At 47.8% G+C, this 15,466-nt stretch overlaps 1 protein-coding gene across 1 annotated transcript in view; it reads left to right on the forward strand.

Moving 5' to 3' along the window:
* The first annotated feature begins 1,255 nt into the window (after positions 1–1,255).
* The window catches only part of LOC119711274 (CXADR like membrane protein), a 52,234-nt gene continuing 38,023 nt past the window's right edge, over positions 1,256–15,466 (forward strand). The window contains exons 1-2 of the mRNA XM_038161230.1: positions 1,256–1,761; positions 2,475–2,829. Coding sequence (XP_038017158.1) covers positions 2,802–2,829 — 28 coding nt within the window. The 5' untranslated portion in view covers positions 1,256–1,761; positions 2,475–2,801. The remainder of the gene's footprint in view (positions 1,762–2,474; positions 2,830–15,466) is intronic.

Here is a 15,466-nt window from a genome sequence, read left to right on the forward strand (position 1 = left end):
AACCTCCCTCTCCACCCTCCGTCCTCCTCCCCCTGCACACCCTGGCCCCCTGGGATGTGAATTTGTTTTACGAGAGGAGACCCCCGTAGAGGGGGTTCCCCTTTGAGAGGAGTGAGGGATTTGTCTTTCCAAACAAGCTGTGGGGCTGCTGGGAGATAAAACCAGCACTGGGAGAGAAAAGAGACCATGGGAAGATCCCATTGAGTGATGAATGGAAAAAGAGATTTGCTTTTACAAATAAACTGTAGGTTTGCTGATAAATGAAATTGGACATTGAAAGATGAAAGAAACAATGGGGGAAAACCCTAAATTCCATAAGAATTAAAAATTAAAAGGAGGGTTATACATTAGAGGGGAATCTTTGGTATCAGGCGTTCTGGGAAGTCTGAACCTCTCAAGTACCTCAGAAATGGGGAAAGAGAGAGGGAAATGTGGTGGGAAATTGGGATAAAAAGGAGGCTGAGTCCTCCAAAAATCTGAGAGACCCCAGGGAATGCCCCATGGCCTCTCCCTTGATTGGAATAAAGTGACAGGACTCCTCTGTCTCCTTTTGGGACATCAACCCCTGGTGTTTGTGGATGAGTTTTCCTGACACCTTAGAGGGAAGCCCCTCAGAAGTTTTTCTCCTAAAATTGCCTAAAACCAGGACAGAGGGGCAAACAAAACTTTATCTAAAATAAAGTTTAAAAACCTTAAACCTTATTTACAAGGGAAGTTTTGTTTGGGGGAGGTGGGCAGGCAGTGCAGGGTGCCAGCACTCCTCTGCCTCTCCCTGGGGAGGAATTGATCCCATTAAATCCATCAGGGAATTCACAGCAGAGCCAGGGCCATCTTCTGTCACACCCCTAATGCACAGAGACAGGCTCGCTGCTGCCTGGCCTGCAGAAAAATGAATTTTTCTCCATTGATTCATGTCCTGCTCTAGAATCAAGGGGGTTTAGGTGCATTCATTAAGGAAATCAAGTTTGGTCAAGTGTGTGGGGAAAAGTTCTGGAGGAATCTTGGGATTTGGTTATGTGGGATGGACAGAGCGCTCTGTGGGAACTGTGACATTCACCTAATCTAGATTAGAGTTGGTTAATCAGTCTATATTAGATTAAAATGTTGTTTAAAACGTCGTGATACAGAGAGAAAATCACTCCTGGAGAGGAGGAGCCAAATGCTGCTCTTGTCTCCATCTGAGGCTGGGAGGAGCAAACAAAACTTGGATGAAACTGAGTGCAGAAGGATGATTTTTATCCCTTTTATTCTCTCTGGATCTATCCAAATCTAGGGTTTGGTTTTGGTCCTAGGATTCAAAGATCTAGGTTTTGATCTTTGTTGTTTTCCCATAAATACCTACAGAGCTCTGTGATCAACACCAAAGGCACCAGATTCCTTCAGAGCTTCCAGGAGTTGTGCCCCTTGCTGAGGGCTTCATAAATATTTCTGTATTTCATAAAAAATACAATATCCTGAACTGAAGGTGACCGAAAGAATCAGCGAGCCCAGCTCCTGGCTCTGCACGGGGTTTGTTTTCATCCCCGGAGAGGCAGAGCAGCATTTTATCCCTGATTTTCTTTTGGGGGGAACTATAGAGAAATGGTGCGTGGGTGGAGTAACACAGGGAAAGGAAAGAAAGCTTGGAAAACGGGAGTGTGATGTCCCAAACCACAGGCTGGCAGCCTTGCCCGTGGTTTGCTGCCTTCCTTGAGGCTTTACAAACACTTTCATAACTGTTCTGAGGGGAGGAATTTCTGCTCTGCACTCCAAGGCACCGAGGTGGGTAAATCTGCTTTATTTCCCCTCTGCTGCGCGTGCTGGGTATTTCCTTGTGGGGTACCTGAGGTAATTTTAAAATCTTGCTCCCCTGCGCGAGGGTGAAGCTGAAGCTGGGCTGTAAAGGTGTCTCCGTGTGCCTTAAAATGCATTTTGGGAGGGAGTTAAAACTCGCACCCCGTAGCCACCAATTTCTGCTCGATTGAGCTTTGCCCTCATCGGTGAAGCGCAGCTACGACAAGAAATCAAATCCGTTTTTAGGAGATTTCTTCCTCTCCTAAAGACACAAAAAGAAAACCAAGCAGCAGGCAGAGCGAGGGCTCCAGCAAGCCTGAAATCTCCGATTTCAGTGCAGAAAAGAGCCCAAAGCTCATGCATCCAGGGGAGTGTGTTTATCCTCCTGAGGAGCTTTTTCCAAGAGTCTCCCTCCAACCCCTGAGTGTCGAATCTGATTTTTTTTTCCATGCTGGATTTTTTTTTCCCTTTTTTTTTTTTTTTTTTTTTTGCTGCCTCCAAACTTAACTGTTTTGCCACTGGAGAAATCCTCTTGTTTCTCTGTTCAATATCTGTATTCTTGCTGGAAATCAGCTCTACCTCACCCACATGACTGGTCTTCACTATTAATCCCAGCTGATGGCAGGGAGGGGCTCTAGTGGGAGGCAGCCATGTGGTGAACATTGAGCTCAGTGTTTTCCCCCTGCTTCTCTCCTCTCCAGACAGGCAAAATCATTCCGTGCTGCCGTGGATGTGAAGTCCTCACCGTGCTGCCTCTGCTTCTTCTCCCCCAGAAACTCCCAGGGCCCTGAATTTGCAGCACCCAAAACTAAAAAGAGACCCATCAGGCTGGATCTGGATGGAAGATGGACCAGGGGATGAATAGCAGGAGGGAAGAAAGAGTGAAGTTGGTGATTTTTCTGGCACATGGATGCAATTACACTCAGTGCATTCCAGAGGCGTTCCTTTGAATCCTGTGCAGGTCTGCCTGCCGTCCTTGGGAGAGAGGAAGAAAAAGGGAGGAGAAGTCCCTCTTGCTGGGAGACGGAATGTCTGCATTTTCAATCCTCTTCTTAGGTAGGTTGGCTTTTTTGGTGTTGCTGGCTTTCTATTTAATCAAACTTCCACGAGTCTGCTCCGTGTGCCTGAAATTCTTTGCTGGTGAGTTGGAGAAAAGGGGTTTGTGAACGAGGAAACTTTCACGGAAAACTGTAAATTTCAGTGGTGTTTTGAGTTCTGATCCTTTTATGAGCAGGTTGACAGCCGGAGATCTCTGATTATCCAGATTAATTTTAAAAAGTGCGGGTCAAACAGACTCATTTGGGAGTGTGTGTTTCTTGTTTGAAGAGAGCAGCGATTTCAGGGATAAAGGAGAGAGGGGCTCGGAGCTCTTGGGCAAAACAAGGTGAATAAAATGTCTTTGTTTCGAGCAGAGTGTCAAATTTGTGTAACTGCGTGGAATTGTCGGGCGCTCGGCGTTCAGATGTTGAAAAGAAAAAGGGGTTATTGTTTGCAATGGGTGGCTGAGATTAGAAACAGATGTGTTGGAGTGCAGCAGGCAGCAGTTGGGGGAGAAAGGGATGCTAGGAGGGGGAAGGAGAGAAAGAAAAGAGGGAGAGAAAAGAGAGAGAGGCTGATTTGTTGAGGAGGAGAGGAGCAGAGAATGGAAGAAGAGGAAGGAAAAGGAGAGCGAAGGAAAGCTGGAGGGAAGAGGGTTGGCAGCCCTGAGGTGTGTGAGGGGCTCCTGCAGGGAGCTGTGCCTCCCTCCTGCTCACCCCGTCCTGCTGACAGGCACAGCCCTGGCTGGGCAAAGCCTGCCCGTTCCAGAGCCTGCCGTGTGCTGAACCTGGGCACAGGTGTGACAGAGGGCTGGGCTCTGCCTCCCTGGGAGGAGCTGAGGGCGTGCGGACAGGCAGAAATAGGATTTTTGAACAGCGCTAAAGGATTGTGGCAGGGAAAGCCCAGTTGAAGGCTCCCAGGCGTGGAATGTGGGCTGGAGAGGGAGGTTTGGGGATCAAACTCAACGTTTGTGCAGCTGCTGCTAAATGGAGAAGGGGCTTTGGCCCTGGGGATTGCTGTCAGCAAAGGTTTTCCCTGTAGGGCTCTGAGGTTGTCTCTGTGGTGGGGTTTGGGTGTGCTGGGGGATCTGGGCACTGCAGGCAGCGCTTGGTGCCCTGCACCTCTGCTCTGGCCATTCGTGCCTCTCTGTGCCAGGGAATGTTTGAGAGAGCAGGGCCAGCAGCAGCTCAGCCCTTCAGGAAGCGGCTCTGTGGAAACTGGGGACACAGAAGGGGGGATCGCTCACCTTGCTGATGGAGACAATGGGCATTGCAGTCTTTGATCCCATCCAGAAGGTTCCGATTCGTGGAAGGTTTGGAGAGAAATAACAAACTGTTGCTGCAGAAAAGGTGGGTTGGTCTGAAATATAACAACAACTCACCCTTGCTGCTTTTATCTATAAAACACAAGTGGCTTCATCAAGTGTCTTGGTTTACAAGGCAGGTGTTTACTAGAGAAGGCAGAAAGCCTTCCTGGAATGGAGAATCTAAATTATCAACGTGTCCTCAGCATCTCCACTCTGACAGGAGCACCGCAATGCCCACCACAGGACACTTTGCCCTCACCTGGAGTCAGGTTCCTCAGCCTCTCCTGTCCAAGCGCTGGTGAGGGGAGAATTGTCCTCAAAACTCAGAACAAAACCTGGAATGTTTTGTTTCCTGGTCCTGCAGTGGGTGCTGAACTGCCTGGAATGTTTTGTTTCCTGGTCCTGCAGTGGGCACTGAACTGCCCCCTGAGCTTCACCTGCCCTGCCAGCAGAGGACTTGGTCTTTCTGCTCCTTGTCCAGCTTCCTCACCAATATTAGAAGCAGGTCCAGGGAAAAGGAAGGAAATGTTGTGGTTCCCTGATCCTGGATCCTCCTGAACACAAGGAGGCTGGAGAGTCTGATTTGCTGGCTGAAGCCTGGATTTTCTGCAGTAAAAATCTACAGAACTGCCAGGGATGTCTTGTTTTGGTTTTTTGTTTTGTTTTGGGGTGTTTGTTTGTTTGTTTGGGGTTTTTTTGTTTTGGTGTTTTGTTTTGGTTTTTTTTTTTTTTTGGCTGATAAAGTGAAGACTAATGTGGAAAAAAAACAGGAAATGTGGAAAAAACCAGGTTTTAGAGAAGCCTTGAGAGGGAGGTTTGTGCTTCCATCATTAAACATCCCAGTAACGTGGCTGATATACACAAGTCTTGTCTTTTCCACTGTTTACCTCTCTGGGGCACACGAGCAGCTGTGTGAGGAGACAGGAAACGGGAGCCAATCTGCTTGGAGGAGACTTTATTAAAACAGGACAAGATGAAAGACTTGGCTGAGTGTGGACAAGAGCTCACTTTGCCAGGAGAGGCTGAGGAGGGGAAGTGAGGAGGGGAAGGTGGCCCTGTAAGTTCTACATGATTGTGACCAGCTGAGGAGTGAGAATCAGGTGTCACAAACTCCCTTTGTTACACACTGCACCCTTGGAAAGCATAATTTTGAAGTGGTTCTTCAGAGTGGAAAAAGTTTGTAATGGGATGTTGCATTTTTCACCTAATAAAGAAGTAGCCAGTGCTGTCTTGAAACGTGTTCCTGAAGTGGTTTAAATTTTATGTGGTGGGAACTCTCTGCCTTTCCCCCGCTCCAAGTCAATCATGAATGTTTTAATGACCCAACAACTAAGGAAAAAGCTGATTTTCTTGTGATCAGAACAGCTTGGAGGGGTGATTATTTGTACGCCTGGCTTTGCCACTGGTTCCATGTGCTTTGCCACTGGTTCCATGTGCTTTGCCACTGGTTCCATGTGCCTTTTCCTCGGCTGTGTGTGCTGTGAGTGCTGTGCCCTGCAGGAGCTGCTGCCCTTGGGGACCAGAGCAGGAGCTGTGCCAACCCCAACCCCTCACCCTCCTCTGCCATCCTGCTAGGGGCACCGACCCTTCCCGCAGGGCTAGGGGTCACCCACCCCAGCGCAGGGGAACGAGCAGCTCCTCGGTGGTTCTGTGGGAGCTGGGGGTCACTCTGGGGGGCTGCTGAGATGGAGGTCCCTGCAGAGCAGCTCAGCTCTGCCCTGCACGCTCCGAGCTGGGGATCTCTTTCAGCGCTGTCCCGGGGCTCTGACCCCACCGTGCTGAGCCCCAGCTCCTGCTGTCTCGCTGCACGGCACAAAGGTTCTGGAGCAGCTCCTGGCAGGGCCTGCTGGCGTGAGGAATTGCCTCTGACAGCCGGCGTTTGCCCAGGTATCCGCGGCTGGTAGCTGGGAAACCCGAGCTGATGCAGAGCTGGGGCTGCCCGGGGCTGTGCTCGGCTGGGAAAGCTCCTGCTCCTGCTGGGAGAGCACAGCCAGCCTGTGGGGTGCTGGAATTGGCATCCTGCCCCCGAAAAACCCTCCTGTTCCTGCTGGGAGAGCACAGCAACCCCTGGCATTGGCATCCTGCTCCACAAACCCTCCTGCTCCTGCTGGGAGAGCACAGCCAGCCTGTGGGGTGCTGGAATTGGCATCCTGCCCCCGAAAAACCCTCCTGTTCCTGCTGGGAGAGCACAGCCAACCTGTGGGGTGCTGGAATTGGCATCCTGCCCCCCAAAGCCTCCTGCTCCTGCTGGGAGAGCACAGCAACCCCTGCCCTTGGCATCCTGCTCCCCAAAGCCTCCTGTTAAAAACGAGAGCAGGCTCCCAGTACTAAAGTGATTTCAGCATTTATTATAATAAAAAGCAAGGGGTAAAGCAGGGGTACTAAGGTGAATTCAGCCTTTATTCCAATAAAAAGCGAGGCCCAAAGCAAGGGGCCCGGGCTGAGCAGGAGCGCTCCCGTTGAGGATGCTGCAGCGCCAGTGCTGCTTCAGCAGGGGTGTCCCCAATATTCCAGGTGGAGCAGCACGACTTCAGTGAAGAAGCCCCTTTTTACCCTGTTTTTTGTCCCCTTGGATCGGTTTTGATTTATTAAAAAAATGAGGATATTGATCTAGTGCCGATATCCAACTGTGACGGGCAAAAGCTCTCTAACTGTTAAAGTTGGAAAGTGGATGTTTATTGCGACGCAGTGAACCAAAAGTGGTAAAAAAACCAAAGGAGGGTTTCCAGGTTTCTTAAAACAAAGCTTGTGAGCCTTCATTTCCCAAAAACCAAAGGAGCATTTTCAGATTCCTTAAAACAAAGTTTATGAACCTTTATTTCCCAAAAACTAAAGGAGATGGATTTCAGGGTGCTTAAAACAAAGCTCGTGGATTTTTATTTCCCAAAATCCAAAGGAGAGTTTTCAGGTTGCTTCAAACAAAGTTTATGGACCTTTATTTCCCAGAAACCAAAAGAGACAGATTTCAGGTTCCTTAAAATAAACTGTATGGATCTTTATTCCTGTTGGTTTTCCAGAAGTGGTAAAAAAAACCAAAGGAGGGTTTTCAGGTTCCCTAAAACAAAGCTTATGGTTCTCTGTTCCTGCTGATTTCCCAGGAGTAAAAACAGGTTTTAGGTTGTTTAAAACGAAGCTTGTGGAGTTTTATTCCTGCTGATTTCCCAGAAATAGTAGAAAGCAAAGGAGATTGTTTTTGGCAACCTGAAAACAAAGTTTATGGGCCTCTATTTCTGCTGCTTTTCCAGATATTTCCAGAATTTCTCAGTGACAATTAAAATATATAATATATTTGCTATTTTCCAGTTTTCTTTGCTCCTTCTCTTGCCTTTGACTGTTCCAGGTGTTGACGGTTGGTGGTACAAGAGTTTTGCCTCACTTTTTTCTAACGTTTAGCACAAACCTTGGCTCAGGAGTGGTGTAAAAAAAACCCCAAAGAAACCAGCCTGCAGCTGGGAAAAGAAGTTTTGTGTGTGATTTTGTGTCTTGATTTCACCTCCCCTTTGTCACTGGCTCCTGCAGGAATGCAGGGAACTTGGGGGTGTACTTAGCTTTTTAAAAAGGGACTGTTCTCCCCAGGACAGCTTCGTGGAATTGATAATAATTCTCTCAAATTCCAAGAGCAGGCAACAAAACACCAACTGTGAGATATTCAGGCTGTTAGAGGAATGAAACTTGGTTTAATTCCAAGCCTTTATCAGCACACAGCTCTGGGAATACCTGAGGAAAGGGAATAAAGGAGAGCACAGGATCCATTTGGCACCCCTGGGAATTCAGAGGAGCCAGACATGAGTGAGCTGCTCTCTGGCAGAATATCAGGGTTCACGCTGCTCTGAGACACTCCAGTTCTCCCAAAGCCAGGGATGCTCTGCATCAAATATTTGCTGTCGAGACACTTGATGATAAATTGCCTGTTTTTCTCTTTGTTTTGTATGAAATAGTTGGGATTTTTAGTAACTAATACCAAAGAAACTTTATTTTGGAGAGGTTTTTTTTCATCCAGAAAGGACACTTTACTACCAGGAGGAAACAGGAGAAAAGACTGACCTGCCAGAGAGAGGAAAAGCAGCCAGATTTGTGGAGAAAAATTCCTTTTTATGGGAAGTAGAGGCAGAGGGAAGGCAGCTTTTCTGAATTTCCCATGGAAAACAAATGGTGTTTTGCCTCTGTACCCACCCTGGCTTTGTCTCCTCCACACAGAATTAGTGGTTTGGTTCTGGGGGGGCCTGGCCCACTTCAGAAGGATTTTTTATGTGAGAGCAGCACGTTATTCCCAGAAATGCCACTGCACAACTGGCAGGGAGAGATCCTGGTGTTTGTCCTCAGGATCACAACCAGCACCCCTGTTCTCCTCCAGGCAAACACAGGGTTTGCAGGGGATTCAGCAGCTTTGCACTCTGGGATTTGTTTTCAGAACCAGAAAGAGATGTAAACACTCTTAAATGTATTTGGAAAACCTTTTAGGTCTAAATCTTTGTTACACTGGACTCAAAATCGGGTGTAATACCAATAAAATTGGTGTTACAATGCTACAAATGGTGCTGCAAGCTGCTTTCTGTGCCTTTCCCCTACAACTTTAGTCAAAATACACCTTGAATTCCTAATTAAACAATGGCCTGTGTTCTTGAATTCCTAATTAAACAATGGCCTGTGTTCTTGAATTCCTAATGAAACAGTGGCCTGTGTTAGCCCAGGCTGCAGGCAGTGTTGGTGCCTCTGAAATGTGTTTTATTGTGCACATCTTGTGTGCTACAGAAGAGCCTGCTCTGGGTGCAGGAGGAGCTTGGTGGTGCCTTGTTGAAAAGATGAATGGGTCTGTTTTAGTTGTTTTTTTTGTGTTTGGGATTTTTTTGTTCTGGTTTTTTTAGGGTTTGTTTTGGTTTTGGAGATTTTTTTTGGAGTTTTTTGGGTTTTTTTTTTTTTCCCCCAAAGCTGTGTCTTCATTTATTTTTGGAAATGCTCAGTTTACAGAAGCAGCCCAGCGAAAAGTCAGGGGTGAAGCCAGGTCAGGGAGGTCTGTGAGCAGAGCCTCAAATGACAGGACAGTGCAGGATGCAGGGCAGGAAGCACAACAATGGAAAATGTGTGAGAAGTCAACAGGCACGGGGCTGAATTCCAGCTCCTCCATCTCCCGGGCTCTCTCCTCTCCTCAGCGTTGCTGGGGGCAGTGACAGCCACCTCTGTGCTCTGTCACTTTTAGTTTAGCCCCACCAGGGCTAAAATGTGTTTCTTTTGAGTGCAACGGGAACCTGGAGCTCTGCGCTGGGTTATAACCCAGAATAAAGCTGCTCCTTCTTGCCAGAACTATCCCAGTCCTAGAAAAGGAGGATGGGCACCAGGCCAGGCTCTGCTAAACCACACCTTGGCCCCCTGGTTTATTTATCTGACTCCTTAATGAGCTCTGGCTCCTCTTTGCAACAAGTTGTAAAGAGAACAGAGCAGCTCTAAGGGGCTGGATGTGACAGAAGGCCACAAACCCCATCCTGTCCTCATCTGCTCCTTCCCTTCCTCCAGGAAATCATTTGGCAGCTGAAAAAGGCAAATGTTTAACTCAGAACTTCCCAGCCCCAGCCCCAGGGTGTCAGATTTGCTGTCCCACGAGGATCAATACCCATCACAGCCTCTCTCTCCTCCCAGGGAACTGCCGTGATGTTTTTCGGGTTTTTTTTTGTGGCAGGAAAACCAGGCTGAACCCTGGCTGGGTGGAAAGGTTGGAGCTCAGCTTCGTGCCTGCAGTCGAGCTGCCTTTGGAGGGAAAAGGTCACTGAGTATTGGGGTGGTTTTGTGACATTGCCTGGCAGGAGGGAGGCTGCTCTGAAATGGAGCGTGCAGGGTTAGAGGCAAGGGATGACCACGGCTGGGGCTCTCTGAGAGAACGGGTTGTGGCATTCACATTCTCTGAAAAATCCCCTTGCCCAGCATTCTTCTCCTGGGAAGCTGAGAAGCCTCAGAGAAAAAGGAAAACAATTCTTTTCTCATTTGCTTCCCCTCCGTTTTGCTGCCTTGGAATGTGTTTGGAGATTGTTTACCCACAGGTGATTGTTTCACTGGTTTCATGTGAGTTGTTTTCACTCTTTGGCCAATCAGGGCCAAGCTGTGTCAGACTCTGGAAGGAGTCACGAGTTTTCATTATTATCTTTTAGCCTTCTGTCTGTATCCTTTCTGTATTCTTTAGTACAGTTTAGTTTAGCATTCTTTAATACAATATAATATCATAAAATAATAAATCAGCCTTCTGAGAACACGGAGTCAGATCCATCATTCCTCCCTGCCACGGGGTCCTCACAAACACAATAAAAGGTCACTCCAAGAGAGATTTGTTCCCTCCGTATTGCACAGAGAGCATTAAAAGCACAGGGGAAACTCACACACAGGTGGGTGCACGCTGCTGATGGTGATGGAGCGCTTGGAACACGTCTAAATTAAAGTCATTTTAACTTAAAGGCGTTTTCCTGCTGATCCACCCCCAAACATGGGCACAGCACTGATGAGCAGATCATTAACAAACAGCTGAACCCAGGCTGAAATCCTTCACCTGCCACCTGGAGGGACTTGGCTTTATTTTCTAATCCGATATTTATCACATATTTATTACATATTTATCACATATTTTATCACATATTTATCACACATGTTTTTTGCTACCACTGTGCTGATGTTAAAAAACGGGACCACACTCCTGGTACTAGAGTACTGGATCTCTTATTATCCCTTTTAACCCCTTTTTCAATAACCAAACTAATAGTAAGTGCTTAACAATTATCAATTATTTTACAACCCTTTCTAACCTATTTTTAACACCGAGGAATTCCACTGGTGGTGTGAAGAGCTGCTGTGCTCTCAGAAAGGAAATCCTGGGCTCTGAATTATTTCATGCTGCACATGAAAAAAGGAAAATGAGTTTTTAACAAATACATGGAGAGGATTGTGCTGTGAGGTCTTTCGAACAGATTCTCTCCCTAAGTGCCTGGACGGGCTGTTAGGAGGCCTTTTCAGAAATGTAAAACAAAAGGATGACTCCACTCCCCCTGTGCTTCAGCAAAATATTGGAATTAGGTGGTTCTGCAGTATTTGGACTGTTTGAGGTGGGTGCTGGATGAGTGTCACAGGTTTCTCAGGCCGTGGTTTTCCTTGCAGATGTGACAGAATTTCAAAGGTCACAGGAATGTTTAATGGAGATTTGGACTTTTATTGGCCAGGTAGGGCCAGAAATCACAGGGTGCCTTTGTGTGTGCTTGAGCTTTCATCTACCACAGCCAGCCTGGAATATTGAACTGAACCACAGCCAGGCACTTCTTCTTTTTTTATTAAAAAAAATATTGCAGGGTTTTCAACCTTGAAGGCAAATCACTTTATGACTTCATTGTTTAAATTTAGGTTTTGTTTTGCGGGGGGATCGTTAGACTTGAAGCAAAAGCCTTGTAGCCCAGGGACTGTCACTTCTGATTACTTCCAGTGACACTTCCAATTATTTCCAATCACAATTCCAGGGACAAGAGGAAAAAAGGAGCCACGTTCTCCAACATCAGGGCTTTATTTTTCCCTTTTTCCCCTCTCCCTTTTCCCCGAACAAAGCAGCGTTTCTCCAAGCTGTGCAGGGAGAGGTGCAGAGGCAGATTTGGAGCTGGAATTCCGAGCTGGATCTGCTGCACTGGGGCTGGAGGCTGGTGGCTGGGGGTGCTGGGAATGCTGCTCTGCATCCTGCCTTGCTGAGCAATGTTAGGGAAATTGCCTCATGCTCCCCAGGCACTGGCTGGCACTAGCACTCACTTCAGAGCAGCAGCATCAGGCTGCTCCACCTCCCTGCCCCTCCTGAGCGCTGCTCCTGGAGAGCAGGACACGAAATGGGACACGGGGATCTGCTGGCAGGGCTTGGGTGACTCCCACGGCACCAAATCCAGAGTTTGGTGCCGTGTGTTTGGCCCAGGGACACAAAAAAATCTCTGTGAGAGCTTGGGTGACTCCCAGGGACACCAAACCCAGAATTTGGTGCAGAGAGTTTGGCCCAGGGACACTAAAAGTCTGCTGGAGGAGCTTGAGAGACAAAAGAATCTACTGGGGGAGCTTGAGTGACTCCCAGGGACACCAAAACCCTGGATTTGGTGCGGTGAGTTTCCCTAGGGACACAAAAAATCTCCTAGGGGAGCTTGAGATACTCCCAGAGACACCAAACCCAGAATTTGGTGCAGTGAGTTTTGCCCAGGGACACAAAAAAACCAAAATGCTGGGGGAGCTTGAGGGACAAAAGAATCTACTGGGGGAGCTCAAGTGACTTCCAAGGACACAAACCCCAGGATTTGGTGCAGTGAGTTTGGCCTAGGGACACAATAAGTCTCTGGGAGAGCTCAAGTGACTCCCAGGGACACCAAACCCAAGATTTGGCGCAGAACATTTCACTCCTCCTCTGCTGGGGGAGCTTGAGGGACACAGGAATCTTCTGGGGGAGCTCAGGTGACTTCCGAGGACACCAAACCCAGATTTGGTGCCGTGCGTTTGGCTCAGACCAGCCCAGGCTGCTGCCCCCTTCCAGAAACGAAGCAGGAGCGCTGCCTGGTTTCCAGAGGTCTCTGTAGCCTCACTTGGAAGCCCCGGAGCACAAAAGCAGCCAGGAACGTGTCAGAGCTCCCAGCCGCACTCAGCGAAGCCTCTCCCTGCCCCAGTGGGGCTGCACTGGGCCGTGAGGCTCTGCTGAGGGTGGGGGTTGGCAGCTCTTTGCTTCATTTGCTTCGGAGTGGTGCAAGAGCTGGGCTCTGCAAGAAGGGGATTAATGTTCATATTAATATTTCATTAATACTTTATTTCTTGGAATAATATTTTATTAATACTGTATTAATGTATATTTAACATTTGGATATGGAAATAATGTTTATTTATATTGTTATTTATTTGTATTCATGTACATTATTTATATATTTTAATATTTATAGTTATATTTATAGGTATAGTTATATTTATAGTTATATTTATAGTTATATTTATAGGTATAGTTATATTTATAGTTATATTCATAGTTATAGATGTAGATATATTTATAGTTATATTTATAGTTATATGTGTAGCTAAATTTATAGTTATAGCTATATTTATAGTTATAGTTACATTTTATTTCTATATAATTTTATATTGCATTTTTGTTTATTTACTGTTTGTACATCGTGCAAATGGATGAGCAGCAAACCTGGTGTGGTGTTCAGAGCCAGATTTGAAGAACCCGAGTTAATTCAGGACTCTGGACCTGAGCATTTCCAAAGCAGCAGCAAATGAAATGCAGCTTTACGTGGTGGCTGACAACTTTTAACATAGAAATTAGATTTATTGGTGCCCTGGCTGGGTGATTTCTTCTCCCTGCCCTCACCCCCTGTGCTGTGTGAGTTTGGCTTTTCATCTCCTCAGGGCTGCAGGGGTTGGGTGTCACTGGGAGCCACCCGGGCCAGCTCCGTCCCTTCCTCAGGGACAGCCGGCGTGGCTGGGCAGGATGGACACTGCCGTGACACTCAGTGTGGTATTTTCTGGGTCCCCCGTCGTGGGGAGGAAATGATGAATCTGACTCCATGTTCTCAGAAGGCCGATTTATGATTTTTTGATATTGTATTAAAGAATGCTGTACTAAAACTATACTAATGAATAAAGGGTCCAGACAGAAGGTTTAACAAGATGATAATAAACAACTCGTGACTCTCTCGTCCAGAGTCCCGACACAGCAGGCTGTGATTGGTCACTAAGTTAGAACAATGAAACCAATGGAACAACGACCAGTTCATAAACAATGTCCAGACACATTCCAAAGCAGCAAAGCACAGGAGAAGCAATCAGATAATTATTGTTTTCATTTTTCTCTGAGGCTTCTCAGTTTCCCAGGAGAAGAAACCCTGGCGAAGGGATTTTTCAGAAAATATGACCGTGACACTCAAACGCGGCTTATTTGTCACTTGGGCACAGAGCAGCCACAAACCTTTTGTCAGTGACGTTCAGAAGCTCAATTCCACCCGAGCAATTTGACATCGTGCTTGTGTGGAGACCTGCAGAGGGCTCCTGGCCATCAGCTCTGCTGCTCCTGGGGCAATTTCTGTTTGGGTGCCTGGGTGAGGCCGGGTCCATGGCAGTGGCGCTGAGGTGGCGCTTTGGGACAGCCTGGTGCTGCTCTCCCAGGACTCAGCATCTCATCTGAACACGAGCCAGCAGAGTGCCCTGGTGGCCGAGGAGGCCGATGGCTCCTGGCCTGGATCAGGAATGGAGTGGCAGCAGGAGCAGGGAGGGCATTGTGCCCCTGCCCTGGGCACTGCTGAGGGCACACCTCGAGTGCTGTGCCCAGCTCTGGCCCCTCAGCCTGGGAAGGACCTTGGGACACTGAGCACATCCAGAGGGGACAGCAAGGCTGGAGAGGGGCTGGGAGCACAAACCCTGAGAGGAGCCCTGAGGGAGCTGGGGGTGCTCAGCCTGGAGAAAAGGAGACTCAGGGCTGCCCTCATCACTCTCCCAGCTCCTGAAAGGTGCCTGTGCTCAGCTGGGCTGGGCTCTGTCTCCAGGCAGCACTGACAGAAGCAGAGCACACAGCCTCGAGCTGCTCCAAGGGAAATACAGGCTGGAGATCAGGAAAAGGTTTTTTTCCAGAAAGGTGATAAAGCTCTGGAATGGCTGCCCAGGGAGGTGGTGCAGTCACCATCCCTGGGTGTGTTTAACACAGCCTGGATGTGGCACTGGGTGCCAGGGTTTAGCTGAGCTGTTGGGGCTGGGTTGGACTCGATGATCTTTAGGATCTCCTCCAACCTGGTCATTCTGTGATTCTGTGATTGTGTGAAAGGAGCTGTTTGGATCCATCCAATGCCATGGAGATGTTCCCACAGTGCAGCTTTGTCTGTGGTCTCTGCTCTGGGCAAATCCTCTCCTGTTTCCATTGTTTCGAGCTCTTGCTGGGAGACAAAGGGAATTTTAGCCACAAAAAACAGAGCTTTTTTGTTGACAAATGCCATGTTTTGTTGGGGTTTTTTTGGTGTTTTTTTTTTTTTTCTATTCAAGGGGGAATATGAAGCAATGGTGAGTGTCTTCTGGCAAAGAAGCATTCAGGATGTTGAGGTTCCAGCCTGGATTTTGCCAGTGATTCATGATTTAGTGATTCAAGACCCATTTTTAAATGCCTGCTCATTTTGAGTGTCTCCATTTCCAGCGTTATAAGGGATTAGTGCTCTGGAATTTGTGAGTGTGGGGCCACCTGAGCCGGGTCACACCAAAGGAGGTGACACTTGCTGTGTCCTTTAACCACCCCAGGTTTTGGGGGTGCGCTGGAGAACTGGAAATGCTGTGTTTGAGAGCTTTGTGCTTGTTCTGCAGAGGGAGAGCACTCAGACCGTGCCA

The sequence above is a fragment of the Motacilla alba genome, chromosome 24, assembly GCF_015832195.1.
Source record: "Motacilla alba alba isolate MOTALB_02 chromosome 24, Motacilla_alba_V1.0_pri, whole genome shotgun sequence".
NCBI classification, from domain to species: domain Eukaryota; kingdom Metazoa; phylum Chordata; class Aves; order Passeriformes; family Motacillidae; genus Motacilla; species Motacilla alba.